At 43.3% G+C, this 26,754-nt stretch overlaps 1 protein-coding gene across 1 annotated transcript in view; it reads left to right on the forward strand.

Annotated features, from left to right (window-relative positions):
* LOC115475076 (fibroin heavy chain-like) overlaps nucleotides 1–26,754 on the forward strand; it is a 223,143-nt gene that overhangs the window by 69,377 nt on the left and 127,012 nt on the right. The window contains exon 9 of the mRNA XM_030210816.1: nucleotides 16,019–16,093. Within this exon, the coding sequence (XP_030066676.1) occupies nucleotides 16,019–16,093 (75 nt within the window). The remainder of the gene's footprint in view (nucleotides 1–16,018; nucleotides 16,094–26,754) is intronic.

Below are 26,754 nucleotides of genomic sequence, written 5' to 3' on the forward strand. Positions count from 1 at the left end.
CTGCCTATTTTGGATGTACCACTTCCACTTTATAATAGATGCCTCCTGTGCATGGCCAATTTTATGGGTATGTGGTTCACTATTAATCCAAGTTAAAATTGGAATTTCTGGTCTCAAAATTACTTCATGCCCCAAAGTTAGTTGTTCACTTTCCACAAGAGCCCAATAACAAGCCAACAATTGTTTCTCAAAGGGTATATATCGTTGAGCTGCATCGGGTAATCTACGTGTCCAAAATCCTAACGGACAACGTTTCCCATCTTTTTCTGCCACATGCTCCAATTGGCATACTCTGCATGCACTGATACTTGTAATTCAATTGGATCATTGGCACGTATTGGCCACAGACTGACACTTTGTTGTACTACTAACTTGGCTTGGTCAAAAGCCTGTTGCTCTGTAGCACCCCACTGAAATACACATTTCTTTCGTGTTACTCTGTATAATGGCTGTAACACCTGCCCCAAGTGTGGGATATGTTTACGCCAAAATCCAAACAACCCAATAAATTTCTGTGTTTGCTGTTTGGTAACCGGTACCGGAAATTCTGTTATTTTGTTTAGTGCTTTCTCAGTAATTTCCTGGTGTCCCTTATTCCAATTAATTCCCAGAAACTTCACTGTTTGGGCGGGTCCCTGGATTTTTGCTGGGTTAATTTCCCAACCCTTATTCTTCATGTGTTGTACTAGTTGTTCTAGCCCAGAGGCCACTAATTCCTCTGTATCCCCTTGGATTAGTATGTCATCAATATAGTGGGTTAACTCTAGACCTGGTGGCAACGATAGTGCATCTAGATGTTGCGCTACCACCCTATGACAAATTGTAGGACTATGCAACCATCCCTGTGGCAACCGTGTAAAAGTGTACTGCCTTCCCTGCCACATAAATGCAAATTGCTCCCAAAATTCCTCTTTTAAGGCTATTGTAAAGAAGGCATTTGCTAAATCTATCACTGCATACCATTTTCCTTTTCTATTTTGTATGTTCTCAATTAAAGTCACAATGTCGGGGACTGCAGCATGCAATGGGGGTGTAACCTTATTCAATTGACGGTAATCTACTGTCATCCGCCAGGATCCATCAGATTTCTTCACTGGCCATACTGGATTATTCCATTTGGTAGTAACTGGGACAATGACCCCTACCTCTTGTAATTCCTGTATTGTTCGCGTAATTTCTGCAATACCACCAGGAATCCGATATTGCTTTTGTGCAACTAATTGAGTGGCGGCTGGTATGGTGAGAGGCTCATCAACAAATTTTCCCACTAATACTGCGTGAATATTATAAGTGGAAATATACTTCAAACGCCGGGGAACTGCGGGAGACGTTCCAAATTGCCAACTTCCCCCTTCAATAGTAAGTTTTAAACCTCTCAGAATATCCATACCAATTATATATTCTGGCACTGGCGTAATCATTACAGCATACTTTTGGAGCTGTAAATCCCCAATTTGCATAGCCAATTGTGTTTCCACTGCAGGAATACTCTTCCCCCCGAGTCCTACAATATTACACTTTGGTCCTTTAAACTTAGAAGGGTTACCAGCTATAATCGTTGCTTCTGCTCCGGTATCTATCAAAGCTCGTACTTGTTGAAAATTTCCCGGACTCCATTGTATTACAACATCAATATAGGGACGCGGATCAATTTTTACATTGCATCCCCATACTAGTCAATCCTCTCTAAACGGATTGGTTTCTGCTTTAGATGGGGGCAGAGTAGTAGTAGATGGAAGTGTCATTCTCTGCAGGAGAGTACGGACCTCATGATACAAATCTGAATAGTCTGGACCCTCCACAGGTGGGGCTGAAGGAAGTTTTTCTTTTCCCACTGTCCAGGTTTTCCGAACCGGTTTCATCCCTCTCTTATCCAATCCTAATTTTTTATATTGCTGCCATAACTCTCCAGTGGGAATTCCATCTATTTTCTCCCGAGCCACCCCCGCTTGTAGTAGAGCGGCAAACATATCCTTACGAGATTCTCGCTCTACCTCTGAACCTTGCCCCTTTGGCCCTCCCCAATTCTCTGCCCCTCATTATTTTTCCTATCTGTCAGCTTCAGACTCCAATCCCCCAAATCTCCTAATTGCTCGATTTTATCCATAATGCCCTCCAACGGGTTATCTGTTTCATTCATCAACAGAGTCAAAATAACTTGTTTATACATTGGAGGAGACCCTTTAATTACTTTGTTTCTAATTGCCGTTGACATAGGCACTTGGGTAAGTGTATCCATCTGTCCTGTGACAACACACACTTTCATTGCCTCTTCTTTTAATCGCTGGATACAATCTTTCAAAGTATACCAAGGCTTGTCATCCCCAGGCCAATCTGATTCTAAAGGGTACTTTCTACGACACCCTGTTCCCACTAACTCAATCAGAGTAGTAGCCTCTGACCCATTCCCATCAGGCATTGCTAAACTATGTTCCCGAAATGCACTTTGAATTATAGCATCTCGAGATAAAGGTATAAATTTCAAACAGTCCTCATTGTCCATCCGTATCCCCATTGCCCCAGTATCATGCAGCCTTACACATCAAGCAATAAGGGATTCATTTGGACGCTGCTGGAATTGCTGCATGATATTGAGAATTTCTTGTTGCGTATAGTCTTCTGCTAAATCCATGCGCACTGGTGCTGCCCCACCCAACTGTGCTCATCGCCGAATTATCGGCTTCATTTCCGGAGCAGCACTTTCCTCACCCCCTGACTCACTCTCGGACGTGGAAGACCAGATATCCCCATCCCACGTCTCAGGATCCCATCCGTTAGGATTCTGTGTGGCAGTAGCCATCACCTTTGCAACCTTTACCTTACTCACACGCCCTCTCCTTTTCCGATACTTATACTGCGCTACTCGCACCGCCGCCCGCTCAGCAATTTGCTGGTACCCCATACACTTGTCCATCATCAATTTGCCCTGACACTGTGACATTACCAAGTCGCTTTTCAATGTCAGAATCTCAGCCTGTGATTCCAACAGCTTCTGTTGTAATAACAGATTCTGCTGGTGCATCAGGCGATATGCTGACAACAAAATCCACCCTCTCCGACCCACCGTTCTTAACTCTTTCCCTTTAACCACAGGGGCATTTTGTAAACATTTCAACACATCCTCACACATTCCCTCTCCTAAACATACCTCCCAATTCTCACTCAACCCCGTATCTGTTGCCCATTCTGTTGCCAATGCCTGATATGGGTATTTATCCCATCCAGGAATTGCAAACAGCTGCAGAAGCTGTGCCTGCACAGCCTCCTGATGAGATTTGCTCTTCTTCCCTTTCTTCAACATATTCACAAAACAATAAAACAAGTATATATTCACAAATGTAATCACCGTAACAACAATGCGATATCCTGCCGACTACGCCAAACTGTAACACTAGGAGGCGCTGTGCTTATGACAACACAAAAGCCACCAGACACAATATGCGTAGGGTTACCATATGGCTCCAGAAAAAGGAGGACGGATTGAGCATATCGCTTTTATTGGTGATACATATGTGAACACATACACCAAGATACTTACAGCACCTGCAATTCAGTCAGCATCTGGGAAGACCACCAGGGAATCTCTTCCTCAGAGATTGCAGGGAAATACCCTTCACTGAACAAGGCGTCCCTACTTTCAGGCAAGCTTCTAAAGAAGGTCCGTGCTCCCCCCTCTTTTATAGTGTGAAACAAAGGTGCCTTTCCCAGACTTGCACAAGCTGGCATCCCTTAAACAACCAGGCTGTTTCCCATAACAGAGAATAACTCCCCCAGACTTGCACAGGTTGAAGGTGCCTTTCCCAGATGTGCTGGCATCCCTTAAACAACCACCATAACAGAGAATAACTCCCCCAGACCTGCACAGGTTGAAGGTGCCTTTCCCAGAGGTGCTGGCATCCCTTAAACAACTAGCCTGTTTCCCATAACAGAGAATATCAACACATAATTACAGCCAAAACATTCCACTCATTCCATCCCCAGCTGACCTTCAATCCCATGTATTACACCTGTCTTTCCTGAACAGATTATAGCCTGGTATAACTATATCTCAGTCATGGTTTTCTGTGAACCATGTCTCTGTGATCACCACTGAATCCAAATCAGCCTCTTCCATCACAGCCTCAACATCTAAAACCTTATTTCCCATACTTCAGGCATTAGTATATACTGCTTTCCAGATGTTGCCCCTTTTTCTCATTTGTGTAGAAGTATTTAATGCTCTGGAATTCGTTGCCAGAGAATGTGGTAAAGGCAGTTAGCTTACCGGAGTTTAAAAAAGGTTTGGACGGCTTCCTAAAGGAAAAGTCCATAGACCATTATTAAATGGACTTAGAGAAAATCCACTGTTTCTGGAATAAGCAGTATAAAATGTTTTCTACTTTTTTGGGATCTTGCCAGGTATTTGTGACCTGGATTGGCCACTGTTGGAAACAGGATGCTGGGCTTGATGGACCTTTGGTCTTTCCCAGTATGGCAATACTTATTTACTTATGCACTTACTTGAGGACTTGTAGTTACCCAGGGGTTTTGATCACCCTGCCCTAACAATTCTAGTTTAAAGCCCTCTTCAGTAGGTTAACCATTCTGCTGCTGAGGACACTTCTTCCCTTTTTGTGATAAATGGACACCATCTCTGCTCAGCAGCACTTGGAAAAGCATCCCATGGTCCAGGAAGCCAAAACGCTCTCAACGACACCATCTACACAGCCACATATTTTTCTCCAGGATGCAAGCTTCTCTGCCTTTGCCTTTACTCTCAACAGGGAAGATCGATGAAAATACCACCTGTGCACCTGTCTGCTTCACCCTCTCTCCCAGAGCCATGAAGTCTCTTTTGATATGTTCAGAGGGGTACCTAGCAGTACCATTTGATCCAACATGGATGTACAGCATTGGATAATAGTATATTAGGCTTGATGATAATACCCTTGTATAAGACGTTGGTGAGGCCCCACCTGGAGTATTGTGTTCAATTTTGGAGGCCGTATCTTGCGAAGGATGTAAAAAGAATTGAAGCGGTGCAAAGAAAAGCTACAAGAATGGTATGGAATTTGTGTTACAAGATGTATGAGGAGAGACTTGCTGACCTGAACATGTATACCCTGGAGGAAAGGAGAAACAGGGGTGATATGATACAGACATTCAAATATTTGAAAGGTATTAATCCGCAAACGAACCTTTTCCGGAGATGGGAAGGCGGTAGAAATAGAGGACATGAAATGAGATTGAAGGGGGGCAGACTCAAGAAAAATGTCAGGAAGTATTTTTTCACGGAGAGAGTGGTGGATGCTTGGAATTCCCTCCCGCGGGAGGTGGTGGAGAGGAAAATGGTAACGGAATTCAAACATGCGTGGCATAAACATAAAGGAATTCTGATCAGAAGGAAGGGATCCCCAGAAGCTTAGCCGGTGGTGGGAGGCAGGGCTGGTGGTTGGGAGGCGGGGATAGTGCAGGGCAGACTTATACGGTCTGTGCCAGAGCCAGTGGTGGGAGGCGGGGCGGGGATAGTGCTGGGCAGACTTATATGGTCTGTGCCCTGAAAAAGACAGGTACAAATCAAGGTAAGGTATACACAATAAATGGCACATGTGAGTTTGTCTTGTTGGGCAGACTGGATGGACCATGCAGGTCTTTTTCTGCCATCATCTACTATGTTACTATCCAGCTCATTTTCGAAAGTGATCGCCGGCCATCTTCCAACACAAATTGGGAGATGGCCGGCGATCTCGCAAAAGTGGCCAAATCAGTATAATTGAAAGCCGCTATTTTGACACCATCACCGCTTTCCCGTCACAGAGCCGGCAAAAGTTCAAGGGGGCGTGTTGGCAGTGACGCGAAGGCGGGACATGGGCAGGCATGGGCAGGGTTATGAAATAGCCGGCTTTAGCCCATAATGGAAAAAAAAAACCTGGCGATGAAGAGCATTTGGCCGCCTTTACTTGGTCCCTTTTTTTTCAGGTCCAAGCTTTAAAAAGGTGGCCGAACTGACCACATGACCACCGGAAGGAATCGGGGATGACCTCCCCGTACTCCCCCAGTGGTCACCAACCCCCTCCCAGCATAAAAAACAGGTTACAAATACTTTTTTGCCAGCCTCAAATGCCGTACCCACCTCCATGACAGCAGAATGTGTTCTGTCCTTCGACAGCCTTTGCCTGCTTGTGATGTGGCTCTGGGGTGAGTGTGGCACCTTTTCTGTTATTTGCACTGCAGAGTCACATCAGCAATGCATTGTGGTGGGTATAAGTATTGGTAGTTGGTAGGCTCTGCTTTTCCCCCTGCTTACTGGGTCAGAGTGTGCCCTGTTTTGTTTCCTGTTGTAGTCCATGCGGTAGTGGCCATTTTTTGTAAGACAGTTTTAGATCCCTTTCCTGTGTTACCCACATCAGAGAACGTAGTTCTTACCGTGAATGGTGCTGAAAGAGGGCATTGTACACCATTGTGCCAGCTCTAACCTACTGCTAATCTTAGTACCAGGGGACTCTTTGCCAGTGGGGCACAACCTCTGATCTGCAGTTAACTGTGAGTAAACATGGTTATTTCAAGAAAGGACTTTTTCAGAGAGATTAGTCTTCAGGTGTGAACTGGCGTGCCAAAGTTATACAGCAGCAATAAGTCCTAGAGGCTGTATGCAGGTCCCTGAAGCAGTTTTAGTGGGCGCAGTACATTTGTGGGTAGTGGGTTTGGGGGGGGGGGGCTTGGGGGGCTCAGCTCCCAAAGTAAGGGAGCTATGCACGTGGGAGCTTTTCTGAAGTCCACCACAGTGACCCCTAGGGAGCCCGGTTGGTGTCCTGGCATGTCAGGGGGGCCAGTGCACTACAAATGCTGGCTCCTCCCATGGCCAAATGCCTTGAATTTGGCCGGGGTTTGAGATGGCCGACATAACTTTCCATTATCGCTAAAAAACGAAGCCGGCCATCTCAAACCCCGGCCAAATCCAATGCATTTGGCTGGCCAGAACCGTATTATCGAAACAAAAGATGGCCGGCCATCTTTTTCGAAAATACGGGTCTGGCCAGCTGTTTGCGGCGCCACCAAAATACATCGCCGGCCATGTATTTCGCTGGCGCCGTTCGATTATTCCCCTCCACGTTACTATGAGTCTTTGCAAGCTCTCTGTAACATCTTGAATTCTGACACCTGGCAGACAGCACACCTCCAGAGACACCATTCTGGTCTGCAGATGGATGCTTCTGTACCCCTCAGAAGAGAATCACTACCTTTCACCTCTTAGTGGTGACTGATTTTGAGCTGTGATTCCTCCTGTCTTTGGGATGCTCTCACCTCCTCCACTTCTAGGACTGCATATTGATTTTTTAGTTCAAGGGCAGGAGGAGTCAGGTATCGATCCTGCATGGTCTAGTGATCTGAATCGTTGTCCTCTTTCAGTACAGTTCCTTCTTCCCCACTGCTGGAAATCTTTTATGCTTCATGAAGCATTTCAATGTATTTCTCATTTTTGCAGATGCTTCTCAACCTTGCCACCTCCTCTCTCATTTCTTTTGCGTCTTTCTTGAGGGATTCAAGCTGAAGATATCTTGCACATGGAACCAGCCCCTCTCCTGGGATTACATTTTCTGTCTGCACAGAGGCAAAATCTGTAACTGGGGCAACAGCTTTGGTGATCCAGTGTTTCCAAGCAATGCTGCAGTTACAGAAGTATTTGGAACTGTAGAAAGAAAACAAAAACCAGAAAAAGCACTACCAAAGTCCTAACTTTTCCTCAGTTGTCCTGTAGGCTAAAAGTAGCAGCTGTCTTCTTTTGTGTAAGATCTAACCCTCAGAAGTGTGAGAACTTCAAAAGAGATTATTTATGTTACCTCTCCTTTTGAAATGCAGGTAAAAAAAAAAAAAAAGAGAGAGAAATCCTGGAGCCAGCAAGCAAAGAAGCTGCTTAAAGAGAAAATTTCAATACGTCCTCTCTACTGAGATAAGAAAATATTTTTTTTAAAACAGTTTTCCCGGCATTATAAAATTAGAATTTAAACAAACCCTTTCTTAAAATAAATCAGGCACAGCACTTGTTGCAAAACAAAGCCAAGAAAAAATCTACTTCAGTCTGCAATGTCTTCCTCCTAATTGGCTGGAGAGCCTATGGGGCTCATTTTCAAAAGAGAAAAATGTCCAAAAAGTGTCATAAAAGCACCATTTGGACAGATTTCTTCTCAAAACATCCAAATCAGTGTTTACAAAGCCTGTTTTGCAGATGTTTATCTATGCATTTTGTCTGCAGTGAATCCAAATAACAAGGGGGCATGTTGGGGGCATTTCAAAGGCAGGATTATGGTGGGCTTAGGGCATTCCTAACACTTTGGTGTTTTACAGCCATAATGGAACAAAACAAAACGTCTAGGGCGAAACTTCAATGTTTTGGTCTAGATCTATTTTTATAATGAATAAGACATAAAATTGTGCCCTAAATGACCAGATGACCACTGGAGGAAATCAGGGATGACCCCTTACTCCCCCAGTGGTCACTGACCCCCCTCCCATCCCCACAAAATGTGAATAAAAATAGTACTTACCAGCCTCTATGACAGCCTCAAATGTAGCCAGGTTCATTAGAGCAGCTTGCAGGTGCAGTGCACTGTAGACAGGTGGACCATACCTTCCCCTACCAACTGTACCGACATATAGGTTCACACTTCACCCATAAAGGCTATTGTAGTAGTGTACAGTTGGGGATAGTGGGTGTTGGATGGGCTTTGGAAGGCTCAGCAGACAAGATAAGGGAGTACCGGTGAGATGTGTACCTGGGAGCATTTATATGAAGTCCACAGCAGTGCCCCCTAGGGTACTCTATGATCTCCTGGGATGTCTGAGGGACTAGTCTTCTAAAAATGCTGGCCCCCTCCTACATTTCAATGGCTTGATTTTCTACATTTTTCACCTGTATGGGTTTTTGGAGTTTTTTTCAAAAATGGCCTGAAAAAATAAACACACAGAACACAAAAGCTTGTTATAAGTGGTATTAAAAAAAAAAAAGACATTTTAAGGTTTCAAAAATGGTCATGTTTTCTATTCTAATTTGGAACGTTTAGCACAAAATGTCCAAAGTCCTATGTAGACATCATGTCAAAAGTGCCCCTCTATAAATCAAAGATCAGCCTTGGGATGGGAGGGAGGTTATTAAACACTAAACAGAGGCTTCTCTCAACTGATATCACTGCTATAAACTGATGTTATGCCAATCTCTAAAATGCAACCTAAAATACTAAACTGGACTCTAAAACACTATTTATATAAAACCCTAACAGAGATTTAAAAGGCTGCACTATTGTCTAAATTGATTTTGCCAAATAAAATTTAAAAAAGAATGAAATTACCTATTCAACCCCAAGTTTATATTTTCACACATTTGAATGGAATTTCCAGCAGGTAAGGTACATCAGTGAATTGTTCCTCCCCTCACATGTCTTATTTATTTATTATCGTATTTATATCCTGCTTTTAATCCAAAGTGGCTTACAATAATAACATATATAAAATCAATAAAACATAAAAACAAGTTCATAAATTTCAAATCTGTAACATTGTGCTGCTAACCTAAGAGAAAAGTCCGTATCTAATCCGAGATCAGTCACCCTTAAAATGTTTCATATAAAAATAAAAGTTTCTTAAATTGTAACCTCTCAGGACACAATCTTAAGTAAGTGGTTCCATAAAGTTGCCCCTCCAATAGAAAAAGATTTATTATGAGTATTGGCCAATCGACAAGAAGAAACACACAATTGTTTAGTGATTTCTGAACGTAAGGACCGACATGGTTGATATATTGACAAACCATCTAGAAAATATTTCAGAGTTATAGCATAGACCTGTTGCTCAAAGTGCTGATTTTTATTCACCAACACTCAAAATTTAACAGGTAACCTTTTTTAAAGTTGGAATCACATGATCTGATCTCTGTATCCTTGACAATAACCGAGCTGCTGCATTGTGAATAATTTTGTAGTGCTTGAAATCTGGCCAATGGCAAGCCCAAATATAGTGAATTACAGTAATCTAATCTTCTTAAGATCAGATTCTGTACAATCGTTCATAAATCATAACAGAGAAAAAAAACAAAGTTCATGATGATAACTAGCCCATACAAACCAAAAGTATGTAACAAATTCTTTATCAATCACACAGAATATTCTCTAGACACAAACATCAAAGTGCTGGGAATACTACTTGACCAGCACTTAATGTTAGAACCGCAAGTGTCTGCTCTAACATCAAAAGTATTCAGATGACTATGGCAACTGCAAAGACTAATAAGCTACTTCTCAAAAAACACCGTTTGCATCCTGGTCCAAAGTTTTGCTCTGTCACGATAGACTACTGCAAAGTTCTTTATGTGGGTTGCAGGGAATACATCTTCAAAAAGCTACAGACAGCACAAAACACCTCTGCACACCTTGTCTGCGGCATATCCAGATACAACCATGCCATGAGCAAGAGTGGTTTTCAAAGCACTGCTCTGAACCTGATGTCATTAGTAGAGCTACCGTTACTAAACCTCAAGAAGAAGCTAAGAGACCACCTAATTATCCACTTCTCCTACTGCAAATGGGTGGTCTACAAATCAGGACACACCGCTGGCTTTCCATACAACGCAGCTAAATGGTGGAATACTTTGACCTAAAACATACGACATGACACCTCCTATAAAAGCTTTCATAACAATCCGAAAACATTTCTAAACAGAAAATTCCTGCTTACAGATGTAACTTAAATCAGTGCTACAAGACACTTGATCACATATACCTCTTCTCCTACCCCAGCTCGGTTAACTTACCTATCGGCTTCATGCGAATTCAGAGAAACTATCTACCTTCTTCTAGGTCCCCTCCCTAATCTTGTATTAAGCATGAACCCCTGATGTTTATTTTTATATAAACCACATAGAACTGAGTGCTCAACTCAGATAATTGTGGGGTATAAATCAAAATAAAGTAAAGTAAAATAATTTAATATCATCCCACTTAATTTACTGATGACATGTAATTGGAAAAAAGAGATCGCAATCACATTGTCGAGTTGATTCTGCATGGTTGAACTCGAGTCAACAACTCTCCCAGGTTGTGAAGACAAGGTTTAACCTTTAAATCCGTTCCCTGATACTTTAAAACAGAAGGCAAGGAAGGATTCAATTGTCTACCAACAAACATGACTTCAGTTTTTGAAAGATTCAAAGTCAATTTACGCTGATGCATCCAGTTAGTAATTTTATCTAAGTATTTTGCCAGTAACTCAAGCAGAATTTGTGTTTTTTCTGTAATCAGAAAAACAATTTGGATGTTGTCAGCATAAATTCTAAAGGACACTCCCAATTTTTCAAATACTGCGCTTAAGAAAGACATATATTACAAGTTAAACAGCAATACTGATAACACTGACCCCTGAGGAACCCCACAGTTTGTAGAGTGTTTTTCTGATATAAAATCATGAATCTCTACTACAAATGCTCTTCCTTGCTGATAAGATTCAAGCCACTGCAAGATCATCCCTCAACACCCATATTGTACAATTCTCTTAACTATATCTCATTGTTAACCATATCGAATGCAGAGGTAATGTCCAGTGTCACCAAACAAAAGCAAGTATTTTAACCCATAGCAAGCCTAATTTCATCTATCATAGATAACAACAACAAACATGATCCTGTCTAAAACCATACTGAAAGTCATTCAACAAATGATTTCTTTCCACAAAATATTTCAATTGATTTAATACTACTTTCTCTACAATCTTAGCTAAAAATGGTAGCACTCAGGCCTGTAAATGCTTGGTACAGATGGATCTCCAGTGCCATTCTTTGGTAAAGGTTTAACAGTAGCCATTTTCATAGAATCAGTTGGTGTCCCATTATGCAAAGAATTATTCATAATCTTTTCCAATGAAGGACCAATCATGTCTACCAGAGATCTAAATTTAGTAGCGGAACATGGATCCAAACATGAACAGATATGAGAGAGTTCGCACCATCATAGATATTTCATCTGCATTTGCTGTGTGAAATTCATACCACAGGTCTGGTAAATCTACACTGAATTCTGTTTCTTCTAATCTTAAACCAAATTGAATCTTACCTGAATACAATTTTTTACATAGCCATTCACTATAAACCTGTGGGAACAAATTCTGATCGATCTTATCAACGTTACCATTAATTAAAAAATTAACAGCCCCTCTCAGCACCTCTTCAGGATTAGGAACAGCTGAGTTCTGGTGAACTTTATGTAGCTGTGCTTCCAAAGCAATGTCAGCTAACACCTCCATGATGATTCACACTGCACCCTTGCATAATGTTCTCTGTAAGGTTACTTTCTCTAGCAAGTAATTTCAAACAGATAATGAGGGGCATAATCGAATGCGAACGCCCATCTCCATGGGCGTCTATCTCCGAGAACGGGTACGTGAAGGGGCGGGACAAACCGTATTTTCGAAAAAAATGGGCGTCCATCTTTTTTCAGATAATACAGTTTGTGCCAGCCAAATGCATTGGATTTGTGCGGATTTGAGCTGGGCGGTATCGTTTTTCAGCAATAATGGAAACCGAAGGCGCCCAGCTCAAATCGAACAAATCCAAGGCATTGGGTCGTGGGAGGGGCCAGGATTTGTAGTGCACTGGTCCCCCTCACATGCCAGGACACCAACCGGGCACCCTAAGGGGCACTTGTAACAATTAAAAAAAAAGTTAACTACCTCTGAAGTGCATAGCTTCCTTCCCTTGGGTGCTGAGCCCCCAAAAAAACCCCCAAAACCCACTCCCCACAACTCTACACCATTACCATAGCACTTATGGCTGAAGGGGGGGCACCTACATGTGGGTACAGTGGGTTTTGGGGGCGGTTTGGAGGGCTCCCGTTTACCACCACAAGTGTAACAGGTAGGGGGGGATGGGCCTGGGTCCACCTGGCTGAAGTCCACTGCACCCACTAACAACTGTTCCAGGGACCTGCATACTGCTGTGATGGAGCTGGGTATGACATTTGAGGCTGGCATACAGGCTGGAAAAAAAAGTTTTTAAAGTTGTTTTTTTGGGTGGGAGGGGGTTAGTGACCACTGGGGGAGTCAGGGGTGGTCAACCCCGATTCCCTCCGGTGGTCATCTGGTCATTTAGGTCACTTTTTTGGGACTTGTTCGTGAAAAAAAGGGTCCAAAAAAAGTGACCCAAATTCGCACTAAAAACGTCTTTCTTTTTTCGATTATCGGCCGAGGACGCCCATCTCTCCTCGGCCAATAAACATGCCCCAGCCCGCCTTCACCACGCCTCCAACACGCCCCCATCAACTTTGGCCGTTTCCGCGACAGATTGCAGTTCAAGACGCCCAAAATCGGCTTTCGATTATACCAATTTGGGCACCCACGGGAGAAAGATGCCCATCTCCCGATTTGGGTCGAAATATGGGCGTCTTTCTCTTTCGAAAATAAGGCGGAATGTGACCCTACCTTATGTTTTAGCTTTTATTAAGAGGTTCCATTTTTTTTCAGTGACTAAGCTGTACTCTAAACACAGGATTCTGTCAACGTGTATCTATGCTCTTAACTGATGTTATGCCAAGCTCTAAAATGCCATCTAAAATACTAAACTAGACTCTAAAACACTATTTATATAAAGCCCTAACAGAGAAAAAGCTACACTATTGTCTAAACTGATTGTATTAAATAAGTAGAGCAATTTAACAAAAAAAGACCATGAAATTACCTATTCAACCCCCACGTTTGAATGCAGTTTCCAGCAGGTAAGTTACACCAGTGAAGTTTTTCTCCCCTCAGCAGGTCCTCTCTCAGCACATCTAAAGATAAAGGGGCCAATATTCAGCCACTTAGTCCCCACATAAAGAAAAGTGGATGACAATGGCAATTGAATATCAAGCATAAAGATAAGCAGATATCTAAGTTGGACCATTGAATATCCATTTAAGTTTATGAATGTATCAGTTTATAGGTTCCAACATTTCAAAATGACTGGGGTTGCCAAACACAATAGAATTATCCCTCCCTGGACCAATGAAAGAGCTTTCTCAATATTGGATTTGCCCACACCCACTGGCACTATAGAGCTGGTTCCTATAGATAAGTTATCTGTTTAAGTTAGGTGTGTTATTTGTGCAGTCCTACTTAAATGGATAAGATTTTCCAGACGGCAATTGAGTTTCACCATTATCTGGATAATGTTTTGGCATGTCCCCACACTGCCCATTGCCCTTCTTTTTCTTATATGGATAACATCTGGTCAGACAAATGTTATCCATTAATGGGCCATAAGAGTTTGGGTTTTTTAAAAGGATTTATATGGTTAACAACTGATGTTAATCACATAAGTAGGGCTGGATCGAAGGGCTATGCAAGTAGCACAGTCACACGGTGCAAAGGAGGCAGGGGTTCAAAAATTGCTCCCCATCCATTGTTCTTCTACTTGGCGGCCACACAGTAGGCGGAGCTAAGAGACATATTGCATAGGGCGCTATTCTGGCTCGGGATACTTCTGTGCATAAGTCATTTGGAATATCAACCCTGAGAGTTTTACCCTACAGATCCATACTGCAGAAGTGAGAGGGTCACAGAGCAGAGGCACATATGGGCAGCATCTGAATGGTTCATTTATAGCAAGGGTCCCCAAACTATGAGTATGTCTCTCTGTCTTTCCTGCCCATTACTGATTCAGTTTGCATTAAAATGTACCTTTTCATTTTTTTTTTAATTGTGGGCACAAAATGGAAGGGTTGGTGGTGCAACAAATTCCCACACCCCAATCAGCAAAAAAGGACCTGTAATGTAAGGCAGGAGGATAAGAGTAAGAAGGGAGGGGATTACAGAGATTGGGAAGAAAGGGGAATTGTGAGAAATGGAGAGTGAGAATGAGGAGGGAAATAAAGGAATCAAGAGTGTGGATAGGTGAATGGGTGAGAGAGTGTGCTGTAGCAATAACTACCATACTAGGGAAAGAGGAAAGACAGAGTTCCTGGGAGTGTAGCAGGAATGCCTGCTTAAAAATATCTCTGGGAACCTCTCCTTTTCCTCTATCCCTTCCTGTTACTCTGCCTCTTATCCAGAGCAGGATTAATGGATAGGCAAACTAGGCATGTGCCTCAGGCCAAAATCTTCCACCTGTGAATGGCGGATACCACTATATCCATAACAGCCCCTGCAGTTCCCCTTTACCGCTTCAGGAGAAGGGATCTGGGGAAGGCAACCTGAGGAGCAAAGTGAGAAATACCATGAATGTAAATCCTGGGTGAGGGGAGGGGAATAATATCATGTTTAGAAAACAGTTGAAGGCCTATTGGTTAATAAATACTTTTTGCAGTCTGTACTGTGTAACTTGTCAGTAGTGTACAGAGTGAGGTACTTTATCAATTATTTTTTCACTATGGATTGAGTGCTTGTCGTTCAGTTGTATTAATAATAGCAGATCCACGAGGCATTATGATGGTGATGAGTAGTGAGAATTTATGTCATCTGCCAAAATGTTATAGTGTGATTTTGTGTCTATTTTATTTGTAATCTTATGCTTTTATTGTTAAGTTTGTGATTTGTTGTACTATGGTATTATATGATTACATTCACTCTAATGAATATTATTTTGTAATCTGCAATGGTAAAGGTGGAATAACAATAAATAAAAAATAAGGTACAAAGTAAATGAGAGCTGGCAAATGTACATATGTCTAGGACCCAATAAAGTCTCTCATTTTCCTTCCCCTTTCCTTAATATTTATGTTCACTGAAAAGGCCAGACTCCAAAGGAGACTACACCCCCAACCCTCTGAGTGATTTGAAGTGTCATATTACATCCTTCACCTGAAAAGTTCAGAGACTGCTGATTTAGAAAAGCTAGCTAAAATGAAGCAATCTAATTAGTATTACTGCGTTTATTTCTTTTTTGGACTACCCATTTTCTTTGGTAACATATCCAAACTATTTCTGTTGACAATGATGAATTCTTGAATAAGATCCCTTATACTAAGGAAGGGAACTTTAGTAATGTGATTGTAATAAACTGTTCTTCACATGTCTTCTATAGGTGTGCAGACCCCATACAGGACTCGTACTGGACTTGGTGCTGGGCTTGGAGTAGACCCTACCATGGCAAAATATGGTGAGAGAACAAAGAATCTGTGTCTTTTTCTCTCTCTCTCCCTCTCTGCAAACTCTCATAGTCTGAATGTTGAAGGAGACTCAAATGAGTGAGTGGAGACTTTGGGGGGTAATTTTATGTGACTTGAGCATGTACAGCACCATTTTATTTTTATTATTTTTATTTGTTACATTTGTACCCCACATTTTCCCACCTATTTGCAGGTTCAATGTGGCTTACATAGTACCGTAGAGGTGTTTGCCAGTTCGGTTGATAACAAATACAAGGTTATGTTGTGATCAGATGAGGTAGGTGTTGGTCAGGCATCATGGGTCGAAGGGAATGAAGATTAGAAATTGTCCAGTATGATCATTAGTTATGCTTTGTTGCTGGGTGTGGGGATTTACGTTGGATCGATGGGATAGGCCTTTTTGAAGAGGTGAGTTTTTAGCGAGTTCCTGAAGTTTAAGTGGTTGTGGATTGTTCTCACCGCATTTGGGAGTTCATTACATAGTTGTGTGCTTATATAGGAGAAGCTGGATGTTTGGGTAGTGTAGGTTTAGGTATGATCTTGATGATCCGATTCTGTTTCTGGTTGGTAGATCTATGAGGTCTATCATGTATCCTGAGACTACGCCGTAGATGATTTTCTGGACTAAAGTGCAGATTTTGAAGATGATCCATTCTTTGATTGGGAGCCAGTGCAGCTTTTCTTGTAGGGGTTTAGCACTTTCGAATCGTGTTTTACCATGTATTAGTCTGGCTGCTGTATTTTGGGCAGTCTGGAGTTTTTTTGTGAGTTGTACTCAGTGCTTTTTTTGTAGAAAAAAAGGTGCCGGTACTCATTATGGGCGGGGTCACCACATATGGCTCCACCCCTATGATAGCCACACCCACATTAACCACACCCCCTACACCAGCCATGGCGCATATAAACAGACATCATTGAAAATATTACAGTACTATAGGAGAAAAAAAATATCGTGATTTTTTTCATTATAAATAATCAATGTAAGCTCTTACAGCTCCAGTATATCCAGTACAAAATAAGACAGCCAATGTAAATTCTCAAATTGGACATATTACAAACACTAAAATGAAAATAAAATGATTTTTTTTCTACCTTTGTTGTCTGGTGACTGTTTTTCTTTCCATATTGGTCCCAGTCTGTGATTCTGCTTTCCTTTGTTTTCGCTTAACTCTTCTGTGCCATTTGTCATTTTTGTCTCCTTTTTCTTTGCTTTCTTCAATATTTTTCAGGCTCTCTCTGTCCAGATTTAATTCATTCTTACTATCCATTCTTTAATTTCCTTCATCTACCTGTGGCTTTTCATCTTTTCCTCACCCTTGTTCTCCCCATGCCCTTCCTCTTATTCTCCAGTCTTTCTCTATTCCCCTTTTCCATCCAGCAGCTCTGCTTTCTCTCCCCTATTTCTTTCTGCATTCTTCCATCCAGCATCTTCCCTCTTTCTCTCCCCATCTTTCCGTTTTCCCTCTCTCTCTCCCCATCCTTCCATCTGTTTTCCCCCTCTCTTTCCCCATCCTTCCATCTGTTTTCCCTCTCTCTTCCCCATCCTTCCATCTGTTTTTCTCTCTCTCCCCAATCCTTCCATCTGTGTTTTTCCCTCTTTCTCCCCATCCTTCCATCTGTTTTCCCCCTCTCTTTCCCCATCCTTCCATCTGTTTTCCCTCTCTCTTCCCCATCCTTCCATCTGTTTTTCCCTCTCTCCCCAATCCTTCCATCTGTGTTTTTCCCTCTCTCTCCCCATCCTTCCATCTGTTTTCCCTCTCTCTCCCCATCCTTCCATCTGTTTTCCCCTCTCTCTCCCCAATCCTCCCTCTCTCTTCCCCATCCTTCCATCTGTTTTTCCCTCTCTCCCCAATCCTTCCATCTGTGTTTTTCCCTCTCTCTCCCCATCCTTCCATCTGTTTTCCCCTCTCTCCCCAATCCTTCCATCTGTTTTTCCCCTCTCTCCCCAATCCTTCCATCTGTTTCCCCTCTCTCCCCAATCCTTCCCTCTGTTGTTTTCCCTCTCTCCCCAATCCTTCCCTCTGTTGTTTTCCCTCTTTCTCTCTCTCCCCAATCCTTCCCTCTGTTGTTTTCCCTCTTTCTCTCTCTCCCCAATCCTTCCCTCTGTTGGTTTCCCTCTTTCTCTCTCTCCCCAATCCTTCCCTCTGTTGTTTTCCCTCTTTCTCTCTCTCCCCAATCCTTCCCTCTGTTGGTTTCCCTCTCCCTGCCAAGTTTCCCGTGAACGGCGCGAAGTCGCGACGCACGCGGCACCAGCCCCTATTTCCGGCCGCTGCTGCTTCTCCTGTTGAGCAGCAGCGGCCGCTACACAAAGAAAAAGTTAAAAAAAATTGAAACCTGGCTGAAACGCGGCACCCCGGCACTGTAGACAGCCATTAGGCATTGGCTGTTGCCCCACAGCCACTCCTCCTCTTGCCTCTACGTCACTGCCCCTGGAGGAAGACCCCGGAGGAGCGCAGTGACGTAGAGGCGAGAGGAGGAGCGGCTGCGGGGCAACAGCCAATGCCTAATGGCTGTCTACAGTGCTGGGGTGCCGCATTTCAGCCAGGTTTGAAGTTTTTTTTTAATCTTTTTCTTTGTGTAGCGGCTGCTGCTGCTCAACAGGAGAAGCAGCAGCGGCCGGAAATGGGGGCTGGCACTGCGTCCGTCACGGGGCGGGGGGAGCAAAAAAAAAAGGTGCCGGTACGCCGTACCGTTGCGTACCGGCACAAAAAAAGCACTGGTTGTACTTTACATCCTGCATAGATTCCGTTGCAGTAATCTGCATGGCTTAGGACCATTGATTGTATTAGGTTTCGGAAAGTTTCTCTCGGGAAGAAAGGTTTTATACGTTTGAGTTTCCACATTGCATAGAACATTTTCTTTATTACGGTATTTACTTGGTTCTCGAGGGTAAGGTTGCGGTCAATAGTGACGCTGAGTATTTTTAGGCTGTCTGAAGTAGGGAGTGTGTGTCCTGGGGTGCTTATGGTTGCGGGTTTGTAATTGTTATGTTGAGATGAGAGGATGAGGCAGTGAGTTTTTCCAGTGTTCAGTTTCAATTGGAATGAGTTTGCCCAAGAGTTCATGGTGTTCAGGCCATCATTGATTTCATTGGTTATTTCTGATAAGTCATGTCTGAAGGGAATTGGAGGAGAAGTATGCTTCTACCTATGGCTATTTCCTGCTTGAATTTGGCCAGGAGAGTGACTAGGACAGTTTCAGTGCTATAGTGGGAGCGGAATCCTGATTGAATCGTGTAGTATTGAGAACTTGTCCAGGTAATCTGTAAGCTGTTTGGTCACCGTTTCCAACATATAGAACAGGAGAAGATCTCTACGATGACAAATCACAGAAGGCAATAGTAGAGACTAAACAAAGACGATTCACCACTGGAGACGTGAGTCCAACAGTCTTTATTATATTAATTATATCAATGATAACGACCCGACACAGGCCGTGTTTCAACGCTAAAAAGCATCTGCATCAGGGGTCAATTAATACACCAAGTAGTGAATGCAAAATGAGGAGTCCTACTTGTATGTGTGTTGTCAACTCACTGATCACGTAGCACTAATCAAAAAATGCTGGATGCAAATTATCGGAGCAAAAGTCATAAGAACGTGTAGGGTCTTGAAGTGGCAGATGCAGCATGCACGTTGAAAACTCGGCTATTTGGTCCTTATGATGTCGCGGCTCTGGCCACTTTGCTGCCCAGGTTCTTGCACCTTGTCTTCGGATCGCCGTTGGGTCGGTCTCGTGTCCTCCGCCGCATAGGCGCCAGGGGCGTAGCTAGGTGGGGCCATGGGGGCATGGGCCCCCAAAGATTTAACCTGACCCCTGGCATGCTCAGTTTCACTTAAAGGAATGTGCAGAACATCAGGACTCAAGAAAACAGCAGCACAGATCAGTGAATGCGCCGGAGACCAGCGCTGAAGAAGACTTTGGCTGGCGGGGGTTGGGGACCCCCGCCAGCAAAGGTACCTTGCAGCGGTGGCCGGGGGGGGGGGGGTCAAAAGTGGTGGGGGGTTGTCAGAAGTGGCAGGGGAGGGGGGCCAGCGACTGGGGGAGGTGGGCTAAAATGTGCCCCCCCCCACCTTGGGCTCTGGACCCCCCTCCCGCTGAGGTCTGGCTTCGCCCCTGAAAGGTACGTACACGCATCCTACACACGTCAGTTTTGAACTACCGCCCAGCTATTGCGTAGCTACGCAGGCTGACGATTACTGCCCAGTTGACGTGTGAGACCTTACTGCTAAGTCAGTGGGTGGTGGTGGTAAGGTCTCATGCCCAAAATGAATGCACGCCAATTTTCATTTTGCTGCATGTCCATTTTCAGCCAAGAAAAAAGGCCCTTTTTTCAGGTGTGCTGAAAAATGGACCTGCACACAACCAATACACATGTCTACACCAGCACAGGCCATTTTTCAGCGCACCTTAGTAAAAGGACCCCTCAAGGAGGCACTTACAAAATTGCCTAATGTCCCAATGTATGCATGCATAAAAGTAGGCACTCAGAAAATGTAGGACCCGATATTCAAAGGATTTATGCTTCCAACGTTTAGAGTAAGGCTCCTAAATTGACCTCTTTGAAAATTTATTAGGGCTGAGTGCCCAAATTAATACTCAAATTTTCACTAAGGGGTCGATGTTGAAATGACTCCTGGCCAATTAAATCACCTGTTTGGGGCTAACCGCTAATTTTCAGTGGCACTTAACCAGATAGTGCTACTGAAAATAACCAGTTATTGCCAAACTGAAAATTGACTATTTGGGGGTGGTCTGGGGCAGAGTCAGCACTTGGTCGGTTAAGTGCCAATATTCAGCACTTAACAGGCCAGGTTAAATGCATAAATTGGACTGTATAAATGTCAGTCCTTTCATTATGCAAAACTCATAGCTGATTAAAAGTTGAATATTGCACTTAACCATGCAGGTGCCCTGACATGGCCCGTCATTGAATTTCTGGGCTTAACACCAGTAGTCAACAAGCCACTGCTGCCTAAATATTGGACCCTAAATTCCTAAATTTAGTAGCATAAAATTGAGTAGCAACCAGGGTAGATTTAGAGCAGGATAATGTTAGGAACTTAGCACTGATTTTCAGGACTAGGCTCATAAATTAGGCTCCTAAATCTAGGCAAATGAATGGGAGTCCAAACTTTATTAACATAACTTTCAAGCTCCTAAATTAAGATGGATTTTCAGCTGAAAACTAAGGGGTCAAAATTCACACTGAGCAGGGCACCCCGCCAATATTCAGAAACACTTACCCAGGCAGTGCTACTGAATATTAGCACTGTCTGGTTAGTTTTGGGGTAGTTGCAGGCCGATTTTCAGAACCTCCATGGTAGAGCCACCCCTTATCACCAGAACAGCGCAGAAAAATAGCTCTCCAATGCCTAAAGGGAATGATATTCAAATTATATATGTGCTGTAAAAGTGAAATCAAGGGGGAGGAATGTGCTTGATGCATACACAGAAGAGTTTTGTGGTAAGTGCAGCTCCTGTGTGCATGCACCAGGCAAACCCGACCATGCAGCACACGTCAGCACTGCTCTTCTGCACCCTTAAATATAAGCTTTCAAAATTTTTTTGAACATGGAAGACATATTTAAGCACAGAAAGAAGGCACCAATGTGTGCTTTTCACTTTCAGATTTGCCTGGACTGGTGCACATTTCTTCCTCAGTACTGGTGCTTACTGGCTTGCATGGGCTTTCTTCCACTTCCAAAATAAATCAAAATTAGCATATTTTAAACTGGAAATCAAAAGAAATCCTCTTTTCAAACTTTCCACCTCCAGTTCCAAGCTGGTGTTATTTTTCCAGCTGTAAGAGCATGGTTTGTTTGTGTGCTGTTTCTGAGCATTGGGAAGGAATAGCACACAATGTCATTAACATACATTTGACTACATTTAAATACAATTTGTGGACATTTCTGCATGCACGTAGTTTCCCATTCTAAAGCCCACAGGTTTATATGTGCACTATTCCCATGCTAACTGGCCTTACCACCGGCAGTAGGTTTTGAGAATCAGCCTGCAGAGCTTAGATGAAGCCAGCGCTTAACCAGTTAGCGGTTATGTTCAGTCTGCTAACTAGTTATTTAAGCACATAAAAATCAGAAAGCAAAATGGCTGTCCTAATTTTATCTGTGGAGCTAACCGTCCACTGGTCTGAAAATTGGCTGGTGCCTGTTATTCCAGGTTACCACACTGACCCGGATATTCAGTGCCAGAGGCTGGACATGGCATGGCACTGAATATCCAGGCTTAATTCAGCCTGTGTGTGTCGGCTGCTTAAAAATCTTTTACGCCATGGACTGAATATCAGCCCCTTGGGCTCCAAAGTTTGGCTGAAAATAGGTCACAACTTTAGGATCCTAGCTTAAGACCCTAAATTTAGGAGCCTAGCTTATTTTGAATATTGTACCTGAAGCAAACTCCTCCAAAGTATAACAAATTTGGACCTTTTAAATTCCAAACTTCTCAACTTGCTGGCTAAGGTGAGATTCCTGATATTCTCTGTAATTTAATGCTTAGTGCTTAATTAATTTTGCCCTTTGAAACCTCTTATTTTCTTTCTTTTTCTCTTCCTACCAAGCTCTGAGAGGGAGGCTGTATTGAATTGGGGCTCTAAAGTGCATTTTACATTGTTGAAACTGGTATAATTATTGGGAATATCTGGATTTATATTACAACAAGGAAAGCTTATTTTTTATATTCTAGGGCAAATTTGGAAGTTAAATCATTTGAAAATTCTGGTCCCACACAGAGAATTGCCTTAACAGTAGTTAGCTGGCACTTGGGACTTATAATCCCACCCACCCCAGGGTTTTCCACTCATTTATAGACAAACCAAACCTCATTAACTTAATCATACACAGGCAGTCTTACAGACTGTTAACCCCAACTAAGTACACCTGTTCATACCCAATTCAAGAAATCAGGATGACTTTTATTCTCTGCAATAATTGTGGTACTTTAGTTTCAAGGCCAATCATCTGGAGACTTAAAGCTTGCCCTATCTGTCTTCAACTATCTAGTTTTAAACAAGAGCTCAGTAAAGTAATGCAAGAATTGGATACAATTAAACCAGCTTCTAGGACTGCACAGAGAAATAGCTTCTCACCACTCCCTCAAAGAATAAAACCACATAAGAACAGATGGTTCACAGTAGGCTCAGGCAGACTTCGTCATGTGACACAGAAGCATCCACCCGCACAAGTGTTGCAACTAAAGAATTCTTTTGCTCCATTACAGCACTGTAATGCTCCTGAAAATAGAACTGAAGCAGAGGAAAAAGCAATAAAGTTGGAACAAAAAGACATGAAGGTACCCAAAGTGAAAAGACACCCCCAAATCACTAATGTTAAAACACATACCAAGAAATATAGGTGGAAAGCAATGGCCACAAATGCTCGTAGTCTAAGCAATAAAGTTCATGACCTTCCAGCCCTGATGGTGGAAGCAGACTTAGATGTTGTTGCAATCACAGAGACGTGGCTCAACAGTTCCCACGAATGGGATGCAAGCATACCAGGCTATAATCTATTTAGGAAGGATAGAGAGGGTCGTAAAGGTGGAGGAGTAGCTCTGTATGTGAGGAATGATATCATGGCGACTGAAATGACAGGGATCTGGGGAAATGAAGAAGCGATATGGATCACCTTAAAAAGAGAGGATAGAACTTTGTACACGTGGGTGTTGTCTACAGACCCCCCTCACAATTAGAGGAACTAGATAAAGATCTGATTGCAGATATTCAAAAATTAGGAAAGAAAAAAGAGGTTCTGTTGATGGGAGATTTCAATCTGCCGGATGTAGATTGGAAGGTTCCGTCTGCCAAATCGGAAAGAAGTAGAGAGATCGTAGATGCTTTCCAAAGTGCTCTGCTCAGACAGATGGTGACGGAACCCACGAGGGAGGGAGCGATGCTGGATCTGGTGCTCACAAATGGGGATAGTGTGTCAAATGTGCGAGTGTGTGCACATCTGGGAAACAGTGACCATCAAACGGTTTGGTTTGATATAACAGCTGAAATGGAGGGCGGCCACTCTAAACTCAAAGTCCTGGATTTCAAGTGTGCTGACTTTAGTAAAATGGGGGAATACCTGAGGAAGGAGATGATGGGCTGGGAGGATGAACAGGAAGTGGAAGGGCAGTGGTCCAGGCTGAAAGAAGCAATAAATAGGGCCACAGACCTTTATGTAAGGAGAGTAAATAAAAGCAAGAGGAAAAGGAAACCAATATGGTTCTCCAAGCAAGTGGCTGAGAAAATAAAGGCTAAAGAGTTGGCGTTCCAGAAATATAGAAAATCTCAAGTAGAGGAACACGGGGAGGAATACCGGATGAAACTGAAAGAAGCCAAGAGAGAGGTACGTCTGGCGAAGGCGCAAGCGGAAGAACAAATGACTAGAAATGTAAGGAGGGGCGACAAAAATTTCTTCAGGTATATTAGTGAAAGAAGAAGGACTAAAAAGGGAATTGTGAGACTAAAAGATACAGCGAACCGCTATGTAGATAATGATGAAGAAAAAGCCAATTTACTAAGTAGATACTTTTGTTCGGTTTTCACTGAAGAAAATCCTGGAGAAGGACCGTGAGGGACTGGCAAAAGTACACCTGAGAATGGAATGGATATAGCACCATTCACGGAAGAGAGTGTGTATCAACAACTTGGAAAGCTAAAGGTGGACAAAGCCATGGGACCGGACGGGATCCACCCCAGAATATTGAGGGAGCTCAGAGAGGTCCTGGCGGGTCCTCTTAGTTTAATAAATCCTTGGAGATTGGAGAGGTTCTGAGGGACTGGAGAACGGCGGAGGTGGTACCTCTTCACAAAAGTGGTGATAGGGAAGAAGCTGGAAACTACAGGCCGGTAAGCCTCACTTCGGTTATTGGAAAAGTAATGGAAGCCATGCTGAAGGAAAGGATAGTGAATTTCCTAGAAGCCAACAAGCTGCAAGATCCGAGACAACATGGTTTTACCAGAGGGAAATCGTGCCAAATGAATCTCATTGAATTCTTTGATTGGGTAACTGGAGAATTGAATCATCGACGTGCTATAGACGTAATCTACTTAGATTTTAGCAAAGCTTTTGACACGGTTCCTCACAGGAGGCTCTTAAATAAACTAGATGGGCTGAAGATAGGTCCCGAAGTGGTGAACTGGATTAGGAACTGGTTGACGGACAGACGACAGAGGGTGGTGGTAAATGGAGTTCGCTCGGAGGAGGGAAAGGTGAGTAGCGGAGTGCCTCAGGGATCGGTGCTGGGGCCGATTCTGTTCAATATATTTGTGAGTGACATTGCCGAAGGGTTAGAAGGTAAAGTTTGCCTATTTGCGGATGATACTAAGATTTGCAACAGAGTGGACGCCCGGGAGGGCGTGGAAAGCATGAAAAGGGATCTGAGGAAGCTAGAAGAATGGTCTGAGGTTTGGCAATTAAAATTCAATGCGAAGAAATGCAAAGTGATGCATTTAGGGAGTAGAAACCCACGAGAGACGTATGTGTTAGGCGGGGAGAGTCTGATAGGTACTGAGGGGGAGAGGGATCTTGGGGTGATAGTATCCGAGGATCTGAAGGCGACGAAACAGTGTGACAGGGCGGTGGCCGTAGCGAGAAGGTTGCTAGGCTGTATAGAGAGAGGTGTGATCAGCAGAAGAAAGGGGGTGTTGATGCCCCTGTACAAGTCGTTGGTGAGGCCCCACCTGGAGTATTGTGTTCAGTTTTGGAGGCCGTACCTTGCGAAGGATGTTAAAAAAATGGAAGTGGTGCAAAGAAAAGCTACGAGAATGGTATGGGATTTGCGTTCCAAGACGTATGACCAAAGACTTGCTGACCTGAACATGTATACCCTGGAGGAAAGGAGGAACAGGGGTGATATGATACAGATGTTCAAATACTTGAAAGGTATTAATCCGCAAAAAAATCTTTTCCAGAGATGGGAAGGCGGTAGAACGAGAGGACATGAAATGAGATTGAAGGGAGGCAGACTCAAAAAAGATGTCAGGAAGTATTTTTTCACGGAGAGGGTGGTGGATGCTTGGAATGCCCTCCCGCGGGAGGTGGTGGAGATGAAAACGGTAACGGAATTCAAACATGCGTGGGATATGCATAAAGGAATCCTGTGCAGCAGGAATGGATCCTCAGAAGCTTAGCTGAAGTTGGGTGGCGGAGCAGGTGGGGGGAAGAGGGGTTGGTGGTTGGGAGGCGAGGATAGGGGAGGGCAGACTTATACGGTCTGTACCAGAGCCGGTGATGGGAGACGGGACTGGTGGTTGGGAGGCAGGAAATACTGCTGGGCAGACTTATACGGTCTGTGCCCTGAAAAAGACAGGCACAAATTCAAGATATGAGTTTATCTTGGGCAGACTAGATGGACCATGCAGGTCTTTTTCTGCCGTCATCTACTATGTTACTATGTTACTATGTTAGTGCTTACATTTATGCAATTAAATGGGCAGACATTCCCAGAGGCAGAGAATGGGCAGAACAGCGGCAAGATTGGACTCAAGTATGCAAGTTAGAACATAAACATGCACCAATTTCTAGTTACATATATGCCCTCAAACTTATACCTATGTCAGCGCAAGTACAACTTTATGCTGAAGCTTTCACATGGGCTATTTTATAAAGGCACATAGGTGTGAGGTTCTGTCACCAGCCTCCAG

This window comes from Microcaecilia unicolor, chromosome 7 (assembly GCF_901765095.1).
Source record: "Microcaecilia unicolor chromosome 7, aMicUni1.1, whole genome shotgun sequence".
In the NCBI taxonomy this organism is placed as follows: domain Eukaryota; kingdom Metazoa; phylum Chordata; class Amphibia; order Gymnophiona; family Siphonopidae; genus Microcaecilia; species Microcaecilia unicolor.